We start from the raw sequence: 12757 nt of genomic DNA, 5'->3' as shown, positions 1-12757 counted from the left end.
TTCATACTTAAAAGTAGCTCTAACTTGAAAACGGTACATTTTATCAAAATATTGTAAAGTACTTTTCGACATAGCTTTAGACAAATAATTTTAGTTTAATTTTGTACAGATTTTCGCTATTTTTCAAAAAAAACTGCACTATCACGCACTGTGGCTCAAATAATGTCTTTTTAGACCAAAATTTCGAAAATTAAAAAAAAAAAACAAGAAAATCCCTTCGTAATTACAGAACTTCATTTATTTACGTACCCATTTTGTATGAGCAGCACCCAAAATTAAAAACAAATGCTCGCAATCATCATTTCAAAAATCTTTGTAGTGATATTTCGATACGTCGTCAGCTGTGTGCTATCTTGTGACAACGATCGTTTAGTACTTTTCGAGAAAATCGATTTTTAAAGTTTGATGATAAATATTTTCAAAACTATTAATGGTAGAGCCAAACTTTTTGAAGCAATCGGTTCGTATACTATCGCTCAACAAACGTTCCAAGTTTCAACTAATTTGGTTACACCAGTTAAAAGATACAGTAAATTATGTGATCAAAAATCTGAAAAGCACGTGTCACAAGTGTGTTTCGGAAGATAAATTGCACTACGTGTCACAAGTGTGCACAGAATTTCCATACAAACTAAAATAGACTTAAATCAATAGTTTGACTGACTTAATCAGTATATTTTCAAAAAAAACTAACTTAATCCACCTATGTGGTTGATGCCTTCATCACTTAGTATGAGTGGTTTGGACACATATTTCAGCTATTTTTTAGAGCCAAGTAGTACACAGATATAAAAGTGGTCATAACTCGAGACAGGGTTGCCAGATCTTCAATGTTGTGGACTCGTTGGAAAGGTTTCTCAATCACCTAACCAACGATGGGTCGGATGATGGATCCGGACGTCGTTTACATGCATATAAATGAGATCCGGATATATGTCAAAACACATTTTTATACATAACATTTGAACTAGCTATCGAAACTTCAAACAATTCAATAGCGATGTATGGGACCCTATACCAAGTCGATTGCAACTGGTTTTGTCAAAATCGGTTCAGCCAGTGCTGAGAAAACTCAGTGAGAATTTTGGTCACATACATACATACACACATACATACACACACATACGAAGGTGGGTCTTCGAGCTTTTAATAAAAAGTTCAGGATTATAGCCTTTCCTCAGTGATGAAGGCAAAAAAAGATTGCATTGCCTTCAGAAAATGTGTATCAACATAAATTTGTGAAAAACAAGAAAAAATTTCCACATTTTCCAACACCATGTATGACGTGTCACAAGTGTGCACGGTCATTTTATTGATAAATTGGTCTATGTCACAAGTGTGTATTGCGATATCCGGGAAACGGAAGCGAGTTTCCAAAATCGGGTTAAAGCATCTTGTAGTGTTTGTTAAGTATAGCAAAACGTCATCATTAACTCATTTTTGACCAAAATGGTCTACATCACAAGATAGCTCACAGCTGACGACGTACAGTATTTTTTTAAATTCAAGCAAAGATCTTATTAAACTAAGCAATAAGCCGTTGTCGTTGTCTTATTTTTTATTGTTGAGCTTTAGTATGACCCCTTAACTAATCTAAAGTGATTTAGATTTTTTAATCCAAGATGGCGGCCAAAATCGCGGTGATGAAATATTGAAAAAATGCATTTATTAATTTTATAAGCAATCAACCAATCAAATTTGACTAAATTGGGGTCGCACAACTCGAATTTGATGTTAAAAGCAAGAAAATAAAAAAATACGAAAAAAAAATTTACCCGAAGTCCCATACAAACCTTTGGATAATCGAGGCTTCGGATAATCGAGTCTGGACTGTAGTAAAAAAATATACTCTTATTCTGAAATATTGAAATGATTTAAATAAATAAATAATCAGTAGGCTGCTGATGCAATTTTTTTTAAGTTTTTGACCTGGTCGGGGTCCTGAAAATAAAAAAAAAACTATAGAAGTGAAAATAACAAGCCATAGTCTTAATATTTGAATAAAAAAATTAAAGACATGAATTTTTTTTTAAGTATTTGTGCCATCCTCAGCATTGTTCTGCAATGAACTCCAATTTAAAAATCACTTCAACGTGTCTTCATCAATATCTTTCCTTCAATTCATCGCGCTCGAGCATTGTTTTCATTTCATTCTTGTTCGCTCAATGGATCCGTTCGAAGCCTACTACGCTTCGACGCGATGTGTCAGTCCAATCCAAGCCAGTGCTCCTCACATGTTTCATGATAGCAGCATAAACTCCAGTGCCAGCAAGTAAGGCACGACTACTGTACACATCAAAACGCACAGCAAATCGCATGATGTGTGTGCTCGATTCTTTGTGTGCTTGTTGTTGCTTGCCATTCATGTCCCTCTCTCCACTCTCATTTAATTGCACACCAGTTCGCGAATACAGACAGTACAGACTGGGTGAGGGAAGCCATTCAGGCGTCCCACCGATGAACAAAGTACTTTGCAACATAAAAATCATACTTTGATTTAAATGACTTAAAAATTATAAAAAAAAAACTTTTTAATTTAATAGTTTTATGGCGTAAAATACAGTGAAATATTGGTAAAAGTATGTCATAGAAAATAACTTTAAATTTTCAAAAGTGTAGCCTCATGTAAAATTGAAACTTAAATGCTTAATTGGTACACCGTGATTACACGCAATTTCGATTCCCCCAGTACAGTTCTGTGACTTATGAGTCTCTCACTCTCCCAAAAATCGTAAACTCAAATCACAGACAACAGACGTAGCAGCTAGAACAAAATAATTTGAAAATCGTGTGTATAAACATGGCGGGTGATACACTAACGCCATCTCGTAGTCTATTGCCACTTGCAAGAATAAGCCTGAATGTAGACTGCATTGCACCACAGTTTTTGCAGGAGCCGTATTCTTATTCTCACCAACTTGATTCGATGATGCTATTTTTTTTAATAAACTATTTTTTGCTCTGAAATTTACTTAAAGTTATCCGAAGCAATACTGGGAATAAATACTTTCTACATTCAAAAACTATTTTTGATCTACACATCAATTTTCTCGAATAAAAGAGGCATGCAACTTTTGACGAGAATGAGAATACGCCCAACCACGTGCTTTTCAATTTTGTTGTTTACGTTCGGTAGCAGCGCGGGGAAGTTGTCAAATCTCCTCTGCGACGACAGCGCCACAAACGGCTTGCCATTCTCGATAAAACCGTTGCATGTTTTTACACAAGGTGGTGATCCAGCCAAAACGTCTGTTGTCTGTGCTCAAATGTACATGTGTGGAGCACTTTTCTTTAATCACTGACTTCGCGTGCTCTTCCAACATTGATACAAATTGCGTGTGTTTGTGAGTTGAATTTTCCGGCGTTTTCTCTCTCTCTCTCGCGACTCTCTCAGTCAAGTTTTTCCTTTGTTGAAGGTTTTCCTGTTTGTCTGTTTGTGTGACGTATATGTATTTAGCTTCGATTGTGGCTTATTATTTTGCGCTTTACAATTTGTAGACCTTTGCGAGTGTGTTTGTTTGAGTGTAAGTGTGACAATGTTTGCTCTTTGCGCTCTTTCCCGCGATGCACACGTTTCGTATGGTGTATGGTTTTATTTATAAACATTTTCCAAACAAGAGCGCGCGCGAACAAAACGAAGAAACATCCCTAGGGCCGACTGTGCGACGATGTGGCAGAGGAATGATTATTTTTTGCGATATGGGCTGATTTTTATAAAATTTTAAGACATTTTTTAACAAAGTGATCATTTCTACAATAAGCTATGATGCTATGATAATAATCAATGTATCTTAAAAATAGATTTTCTGATCAATATGTAATTCTCAGAAAATGTTTTCCATTTTTTACATCAGCTTCCAAAATGAAAACTTGATTTGCGTAAATATCAATACTTGAAAAATATCCTTATTGGATATGTTATACATGACCAAAAAGGCCATTAAGCGATTTGGCAAGAGATGGTCAAAATAAATTTGGTAGTGTCGCCAACTTGAAACAAAATTCATGTCTTTCAGAACACGAAGTTTTTTTTTCGAAAAGTACAAAATGGCAATTTAGCCCAACATTTTAAAATGCCCATCATAAATGTTTGCAGCTTTTTCAAATCGTAACTTTTCTTTAAGAAAATATTATTTTACTAAAAAAGAGCAAACAATTCCACAGAAGATTAATTTTTAACATTGAAAATCGAACCAATAGTTTCCAAAATGTCACGAGTTAAAAAGTGAGTGATAATGGAGCACTTCCATTCGAGCAGTTTTTGCTTTTTTCTACAATGTTTTTCTTATGGAGCGAACTGTCAAAAACTGCTCGACTACGGGTGCTCCATTGGATGACACAGTGGTGCTATTCATTCAAGAGTTATTTCAAAATTGCAAAAATTGCAAAAAAAAAATCGAAAAATGCCTAGAAAACGGTGCACTTTGCCAAATAAAAGTGTTAAACTTAATTTGATGTCAAATTTGCAACTAAAAATAGCATCAAAATGATTAAAATTTTCTTCAATTTGGACTTAAATATAAAATATGGTATCTATCTTTTTAAACTTTTGAATAACTAAGCATGATTTAAAAAATTTAATATCATGTTTATCAAAAAGATTACAAAATTTTACAAATGTTCCAATCAGTAATATTAAAATCGGATCAGTATAGTTTCAGATATCGTGAGATGAAAATTACAAGCAAATTAGGTGACAATTAGAGAAATTCAATGTCATCGTTCCGATTTCGTTGTTAGGCTATATCTCAGAAACTTATTCCCAATTTTAAAATTTCCAGCGAAAAAAATATAGCTCAACTATTCAACAATTTTTTTTTCGCAGGTTACTTTTCTACTTTTTTTAAATGTTTTATTTTTGTCCAAATTTTCGATATTTTCAAAACATATCAATTTGCACCATTTCGCAATATGGCTCAAAAGGTTTTGTTTTAGTATCCTTAACGTGAAGACATCCATCATTGTCATGATTTTTTGTTCAAAGATATAAATTTTGCGTCACTTTCAATATTTTGACAAAATTCCTTCAACAAGTTGTTTAGAATAGTGCTGATTCCTTTTGGTAACGATTATCGCATTCCTTGTAAAGTTGTGGAAATCATCATTAATCAATGATTGCCAACTAGGATGACTGTGGCACAAAATTATATAAATTTTGAAGTACAATTGATTTAGATCAAAAATTATTTCAGTGGCTTCAAGAAGGCTACAACCGGCACATGCTGATTCCTTTTGGTGCTGAAATTCGTTAAATTGAATTTAATACAGAATATTTTATAGTGATGATCAATTTTCTTCGAAAATGATCAACGGCTTCACCTTAAACATATAAAAATCTAAAATAAAAAAAATACTTATTTTAGGAATTCAACATTAAGACCGTTGCAAATTGCATTTTTCAAAGTTTATGTCCCCCCCCCCCCCCACTCCTTCAAAGTTGGACGGAATAATCAGGGGGCTAAAAAATATTATAATAAAAAACAGTTTTTTCCCTGCAGTTTTTCTGAAGACAACAAATCAATCAGAAAAAAATCTTCTCAAAAAACAGAATTTCATACATTTACGAACCCATTCAAAATTTTAAAGATACTTTAATGAAAAAAAGATGCAAAATGACTCCTTCTGACATAGGGAGTGCATGGACAAAGTTTTATCATAATCAAAAAAATAAAATTAAAAAATCGGGCAAATTTCAAAATCGTAGAGAACTACTTATTTATGAAATGACATGATCTTTCAAAGAATTTATTTTAAGCATTTTAAAAAGTTAGAGCTTATTTTAAAATTTCGACAAAATTTTTTTATAGAGATTTGTAATAGCTTAAAGACTGATTCGAAAATTAGTGCTACGCTTTGAAATACTTTGCAAAATACAACAAAAAAACAAAACCTTAGTAAAAAGTATATTGCGGATTAGGTCTTCATCAATGTAACACATATCATAATATGCTGAACAGCAATTCTTTTAATTTTTACCGCTTAGGCCGTTGCAATCATTTTTCACTTTTATGCATATTCTAATTTAGCTTTTCCAGTCGTATTTACATTATTAAAAAAAATTATGATTGAAATTCAATAACGAGCTTATTTTTGAATACAAAACAGAGAGCTTGTCTTTTTGAATTAATCAAAATGTATATTTTTACAATAAAATAACTCGATTTTTGTTCAATTCTGCTTGTTCTTTTCTAATCATAATGTTTAACAGCTGTCGATCTCTAGATCTCTAGAAAAAAATCCATAACCAAATCCAAACCATCCATCCGATTGATATTTTTTGAGAAAATAGCTACCATTCTTCAAAGAATCATAGTACGGCATGTTCCGAGATGCTTCTTAAAAAAATCTTTCAACAGAAACCTTTTATTATATATTTGCTAAGCATTTTGGAGTGCCGCACTATACAGTATACACTATACACTATACGATACAGTCTTTACACCCAGAGGATCTTGGATGTCATTATTGAAAGCAAATATCAGACCATGAAATCAAAAATATATATTTTCAATAAATATAAAACTCACAATCCATAATGGTAACCCCTTAAGATATCAGTCTTTTTCTCCCCTCCCATCCTCCTACCACTTCCACAACAGCTCCGCCACTTCCTGCTCCATGCGCTTCAGCCGCTGCTCCTTGAACTTCCGGAACACGCGCTCGTACTTGGTCTGATGCTGGGCGTCCCACTCGCTCAGGCTGGCCGGTTGCACCTTCCTCACAACACCGGCCACTTCCTCGTTCCGTCCGCGCCAATCCGATTTTTTCACGGTGGACGATTCTTTGGTGTTCCGCTTCGGTCCGTTGAACTTGGGGGTGGTTAGGCTGGTTCCGTACCGAAAGATTCTCGGATAGAGACCCCACTGCTTGAGCTGATCCTTGTAGCCTACGATCTGGGGCTCGTAGCTCCAGTTTGCGTCTGGAATTTAGTCGCTTTGGTTTAGAGAAGGGATTTTTTTAATGGGGTGACTCACGAATAATTACCATGGTTAGACCACAATGGACTGGAGCTGATCAGGACGATCTGCAGCAGAACAATCACGGCGACCAGAACTTTGGAATGCATTTTTGAACTGAACTCTTCGAACGCAATGCGATAACTGAACCTTTCAACTCTTTGGATACGGTGCATTGCTGCAAGAACGGCCCCGGGCGGGTCAGCCCAGGTAATGATCCCAACGGACTAATTGCGGCGAAGCAGGGAAGAATGGACGGAGGACGAAAGAAAAATGCCAGTAAATGTAGCGGTAAACCGTCGTAAAGTAATCTATTTACAAGAAACAAAAAGTGTGCATTTTCCACTGCACACCTTCGCTCAAACGAGCGAGTTCAAATTTTCCACTATGCCCTGCATTTGGGCATCGATCCGGCGGTCATCCGTCCGCGTAGCTTCCGCCACCATCAGCGGCCACGTGTCCTCGAAGATGCGCGCCAGCGTTTCCTGCTCCTGCTCGGAAATGTTCCCCAACCGAAGCTGCTCGACGATGAGCGGAACGAGTTGCTGCATGTCCGGCTGGTACTGATCGACGGGAAAAGATTCTAGATCATCACTGATTTCGGAGGGATCTGCAAGAGCAAAGCAAAACACAATCTAGTTACAATAATGCTCTTGAAGTAGTCTTTATTCTATTTTTTTCTTAGTTGCTAGTTTATTGTTAAGTTGATCACAAAAAGGTTACGGCTCCGGATGCATATCCTCGAGGATCTCCTCGCGACGATCCTCGTCGGCTAAAGCGCCTTCATCAGTGCCAGTTCGAGCCACTTCCAGAGGTTCCGACCCGCCGGTAGGCGTCGCAGGAAATGGTCGATTGCTGACCGGGACGATCTTTACATCGTCAACAGCCGAGTCGGACTCTTGATCTTCTGCGGCGATCTCCAACGGCTGCGTTTCGTTTAGGATCTGATCCGGGAACGGTTCCAGTTGGTCCAAGGCGACCTCCAGTGGCTGCGCTTCGTCTAGGATTTGATCTGGGAATGGCTCAAGCGTCTTCGAGTTCACGGGAACTGTTTCTTCCGTGACCTCCTCCGGAAACGGTTGCAACTTCTTCTCTTCTACAACGCGTTGGGCATCTTCCAGAGGTTCGGTATCCTCGGTGACCTCCTCCGGGAACGGTTGAATGTCCTTGGTCATTTGGTCGTTTGAAGATTCTTCAAGGTTTTCAACTTGCGAGATGCTTTCTGAAAGATCCGAAGCGTCTTCCAACAATTCCGGTGAGTCGTTAAGCAAGTCTGCATCCTCAACAAGATCACCAGATTTCAACTCTTGAACGCTTTCTGGCTCCACTAAAATCTCATCCAGCGTGTCTGAATCTTCAACCTGCAGCTCAGCATCGCTTTTCAGCTCTCCTTCCAGCTCGTCAACAAGCTGTTCCGCGTCCTGAGCTTCATCTGGAGAGGCCACTACCAGCTCGGATTGCTCAGCTGTCTCTTGATCATCTTCCAGCGTGCGACTCTCTGCTTCGTTCTTAGATTCGCCGTATTTTTCGGCAAAGTACCCATCGTCAACAGGTTCAGCTTCAGCTTCGTCTACAAGATCGATAGATTTCAATTCCTGAACATCCTCTGACTCGGGTTCAACCTCCTCGACAGTGTCTTGTATGTCGTCAACCTGTAACTCTGCTTCGCTTTCCGGTTCGTCAACAAGCTGTTCCTGAGTTTCTTCCGAGGTTGTCAACTCATCGATGTCCAACATACGACCTTCAATGTCATCCTCATCTTCTCCTGCTTTACCGTAATTCTCACCAAAGTAACCATCGTCAACCGGTTCAGCCTCATCAAGATCATTGAACTTAAGCTCTGGTTCGACCTCTTCCACGTTGTCTTCCGAGTCTTCAACCTGTAACCCTGCTTCACTTTCTACTCCGTCAACAAGTTGTTCCTGAGCTTCTTCCAAGGTTGCCACCTCATCGATATCCAACATACGACCTTCGATTCCCTCCATATCTCCTTCAGCTTGACCATATTTTTCACCGAAGTACCCATCGTCAACCGGTTCAGCCTCATCAAGATCATTGGACTTAAGCTCTGGTTCGAACTCTTCCACGTTTACAGATTCATCAACCAGCTGTTCCAGCTCCTGAACACCCTCTGAAGTAGCCACTGCTTCCTCCTTTAGTATACGACTCTCCACCTCACCCTCACCATCTTCACCGTAACTCTCGCCAAAGTACCCACCATCAACCGGTTGCGCGTCCTCACCTTGCTTCCACTGCTCAAGAACCTCCAAAATCTCGCCCGAATTCTCCAGATTCTTTTCCACGATCAACCGCTCCAACGCGTTGATCATCTCAACCCGGTTGATGCCCTGCTCGTCGATCAGACCCACAAACTGCTCCACGCTCAGCTGCTCGATCAGGCGATCCACGTCTTCGGTGGTGATCTGATCGCGCAGTCCGGTGAAGCCGGCGTTGTCCTCCAGCAGGCTCACCACCTTGAGGATCTCGAAGGCGACGTAGCGAAGCGTTTCCTGGTCGATTTCCACTGGAATTGGTTTGAGGTTAGGATTTGGTTGGAGTTGGTGTTGGATCGCGATCGTACCTGTTTCAGTTGGTTCAGCTCGGGACTCCAAGTCATTCGTATAAACTTCTGCTTGTTGGACTTCTTCAAATTCTAGAAAACAATAACATACAGTAAACCAATATTCTGAGTATAACCTAGTGATTGCTTACCTTCTTCATCAACAACTTCTCGTCCCTCGTACTCAGTGGCGTAGCCTTTACTGATCCAAAGGGGTACCGATTGGGTCACCGGAGTTTCAACCTCTTCCGGATTGTACACGGAGTCCAACCCAGTAGCTCCCGACGATCCAAGCGGTCTCACAGAATCCTCGACCCAATTGGGATCTTCCGGGAAAGTGATCGAGTCCTGTGAAGCCTTGGCTGCGGCTGGTTCGGGGATCTCCTCCACGAGTTCTTCGGTGAGTTCGGGTTGTTCGGATTCAACGGAATCATCCAAACTTTGTAGGTTTTCCTCGACTTCATCAGTGTATCCTGGTTCAGATACCTCGACAACTTCCAAGGAACCATCCACACTCTGCAGTTCCTCATTGATTTCTTCTGTAGATTCTGACTCAAGTTGCTCCTCAGTTTCTACGAGATCATCTTGATTCTGCAGTTCTTCAGTGAAAGCAGGCTCTGGTTGTTCTTCAATTTTCGCAGAGTCTTCCAGGCTTGGTAGTTCATCCTCGACTTCTTCAGTGTATTCCGGTTCAGGTTCTTCTACGACTTCCACTGAAGCATCCAGCGTCTGCAGTTCTTCGGGAACGGAATCGGGAAGTTCTTCCTCAGCTACGACTTCTTCGACCAAGCCTTGATCGTCTTCTTCCGGTACCGTTCGCTCGTAGTCTTGATCCGATTCATAGTTTTCCGCTTTGAACTCAAAACCATCAGTCTCAATACGCTGCTCGCCGTCCAGTTCAACAGTTGACTCTTGTTCAAGAGATTCTTCGATGGTTTCTTCTTCGGCAACGGTGTCTTCTCTTTCAACGGCTGTATCTGGTTCCAACGATTCAACTTCTTCTTCGGCACCAGCTTCGACCTCTTCTTTGGGCTCAGAGTCCTGTTCCAGAGATTGCTGAACCTCTTCAATGGTAACAGCTTCTTCTACCTCCTTTGGCTCAGAACTTTGTTCTGCTGATTCCTCCTTAGCATCGACCTCAACTTCCTGTTTCGCCTCGTACTGCTCGTAGTTGTCGTCAACAAACTGGAATGGCTTAGTTTCCGGTTCAGCTGAAGAAGGCGCCGCCTTAGTCGTAGACTCCTCGCGCTTGTCGTCCTCAAACACCACCCAGAACTCCTCAACCTTACCATCGTCGATCGGCTTCCCGTCGTCCACGACTTCATACTTCTGCTCAAAGTCCTTCATGGTGTCCTCGTCCTGCTTTCCGAACACGGCCGCCAGGATGTCCGACACGGTCCAAGCCTTCTCGACCTTCCGGTTCGAATCGATCAACTCCCTGAGCACCTCGGCCTCCTTGCGTGCCATCTTGACCGTCAACGCCGTCGATTCCTCCTTCAACCGCTCCAACGTCCATCGAAGTGATTTGTCCTTAATCTGGCCGAGCTGGATCTCGTTCAGCGTTCGGTGAATCGCCGGAATCAGCTGGCGACGATCGTTCACGAACGGGGCATAGTCCTGGAGGTTCAAGTCGGCGTAGGCTTTCAGGACGTCGAGTTCCTTGATACCTTGCAGCGCTTGACGGATTTTCTGCTGAAAACCGTCATCCTGCAGTTCTTCGACGAGCGCGTCCAAATGGGACCGGTGTGCACGTGGATGGTGGCGTCGGTAGATGGTGATCACCTGGGTCAGGTAGTACAGCTCGAAGAGCGCTTGGGAATCGGACTTCGGCAGGTTGTACGGATGTTGCTGAAACCAGAAGCCCGTCGGGGGACGCGATTGAACTACGCCGGATGGAATTCGGTTGTAGCTGAACTCTTTCTCATCGACTTTTGCTGAAAATTGTAAAATAACTTTAGCATCATGATCAACAAAACGTAGCGATCATCCATTTTGGAGAACTTATTGAAATTCTATATACTTACCAGGTCGTTCAACGATCGTGTAACCGACACTGCAGTTGACGATCGCTGATAAAATCAGCAAGTAAAGTGCTGTCATTTTTGAACACTCTTTAAACACCAACTTAATGTAAAAATTGTCACTTTCTAAAATTTAACATTAAAAAAAACTGCAAAAAATGTCCTTCCAAGTCAAAGGACAAGCTGAAACTGATCGTGATCGGTCCTGGCAGCATCTCCCAGATCAGGTCAATTCAATAGGCAGCCAAAATTGACCTGCCCTGACCAATTGGTAGAAGAATAGCTTTCAGATCCCAGCCTCTGTCTCCCTTTGGCCTTGGCGCGTCTCCTGGAGGCGTCCTTGTCTGGCGACTGCATGTGTGTAATTTCTTTACCTCCGATCGACGGTGCTGGTGGCGGGCCGATCGAGAGAAGATCTATAGAGAGGAAATAAAGATGACAATATGATGGATGTTTGGGATGTTTTCCTCTGTTCGTCCTGTGCGTTTTTTGGCTACCTCCGAAGTCGGTGCCGCTTTTGTTTGGCACATGTACCGACACCAGCTGGGGAATTGTCTGCGTAAATTCCAAAAGTTACGTGGGACTGGGGAATATGACGGGAAACTCCAAATTGATAAATTTAAACTGGAATATTTAATGTCTCTAAATGTTGTACATAATGTAATTTGCATAGTTTTAGTTCAAATGTACAACATGACAAAAAATAAAAATTTCTTGAAATTATCGTTTTTATATAGCTATTCAAACTCATCGTCTTTATTTAAAAAAATAATATTTAGAGAGATCATAATATATCATCATTAATAACACACGCAGTTCACAATATGGAGGAGGCAAAATATTATAAATCGAAAACACCCATGGGAGATTTATACGTAGAAAGTTGTGTTTATTTTTTTCTGAAAAACGCAATTTTCACCGAAAGAATATTTTGAATCAAAAATATGTTTAACCAGGAAGGTATTAAGAATATGTTCGATTCAAAATATTCTACCAGTGAAAATTTCGTTTTTCAGAAAAAATGTGTTTTCCCAAACTACCATGGGAGGAGGCGCATGGTGGCTCAAGTAAATTTTAATAATTTGTTAATAAGCCTTATTACATGTCGTGTTTCAAAATGTTTTGCATTTATTTTACCTTTAATAAGCATAAACTTTCCAAAAATGTATTTTTCAGTTTTTTTCAGTACCAGGCGTCTCCATTAGTATAAAAAACACATT

At 40.0% G+C, this 12757-nt stretch overlaps 2 protein-coding genes across 2 annotated transcripts; both read right to left on the bottom strand.

Annotated features, from left to right (window-relative positions):
* Positions 1-6573: 6573 nt before the first annotated feature.
* LOC119767946 lies at positions 6574-7147 on the bottom strand. The gene is made up of 2 exons (XM_038258007.1): positions 6985-7147; positions 6574-6919 (listed from the first exon to the last, which is right to left on the bottom strand). Exons 1-2 carry the CDS (start codon positions 7130-7132, stop codon positions 6582-6584), a joined length of 486 nt encoding a protein of 161 aa, XP_038113935.1. The 5' UTR covers positions 7133-7147; the 3' UTR covers positions 6574-6581.
* Positions 7148-7240: 93 nt separating this feature from the next.
* On the bottom strand, positions 7241-11943 carry LOC6040174 (probable serine/threonine-protein kinase kinX). The gene is made up of 5 exons (XM_001849573.2): positions 11541-11943; positions 9669-11450; positions 9538-9609; positions 9199-9480; positions 7241-7566 (listed from the first exon to the last, which is right to left on the bottom strand). The coding sequence occupies exons 1-5, from the start codon at positions 11614-11616 to the stop codon at positions 7316-7318; spliced, it is 2463 nt and encodes an 820-aa protein (XP_001849625.2). The 5' UTR covers positions 11617-11943; the 3' UTR covers positions 7241-7315.
* Between the last annotated feature and the right edge of the window lie 814 nt (positions 11944-12757).

Source organism: Culex quinquefasciatus, chromosome 2 (assembly GCF_015732765.1).
Source record: "Culex quinquefasciatus strain JHB chromosome 2, VPISU_Cqui_1.0_pri_paternal, whole genome shotgun sequence".
NCBI classification, from domain to species: Eukaryota; Metazoa; Arthropoda; class Insecta; order Diptera; family Culicidae; genus Culex; species Culex quinquefasciatus.
This window is presented reverse-complemented; position numbering and strand designations above follow the sequence as displayed.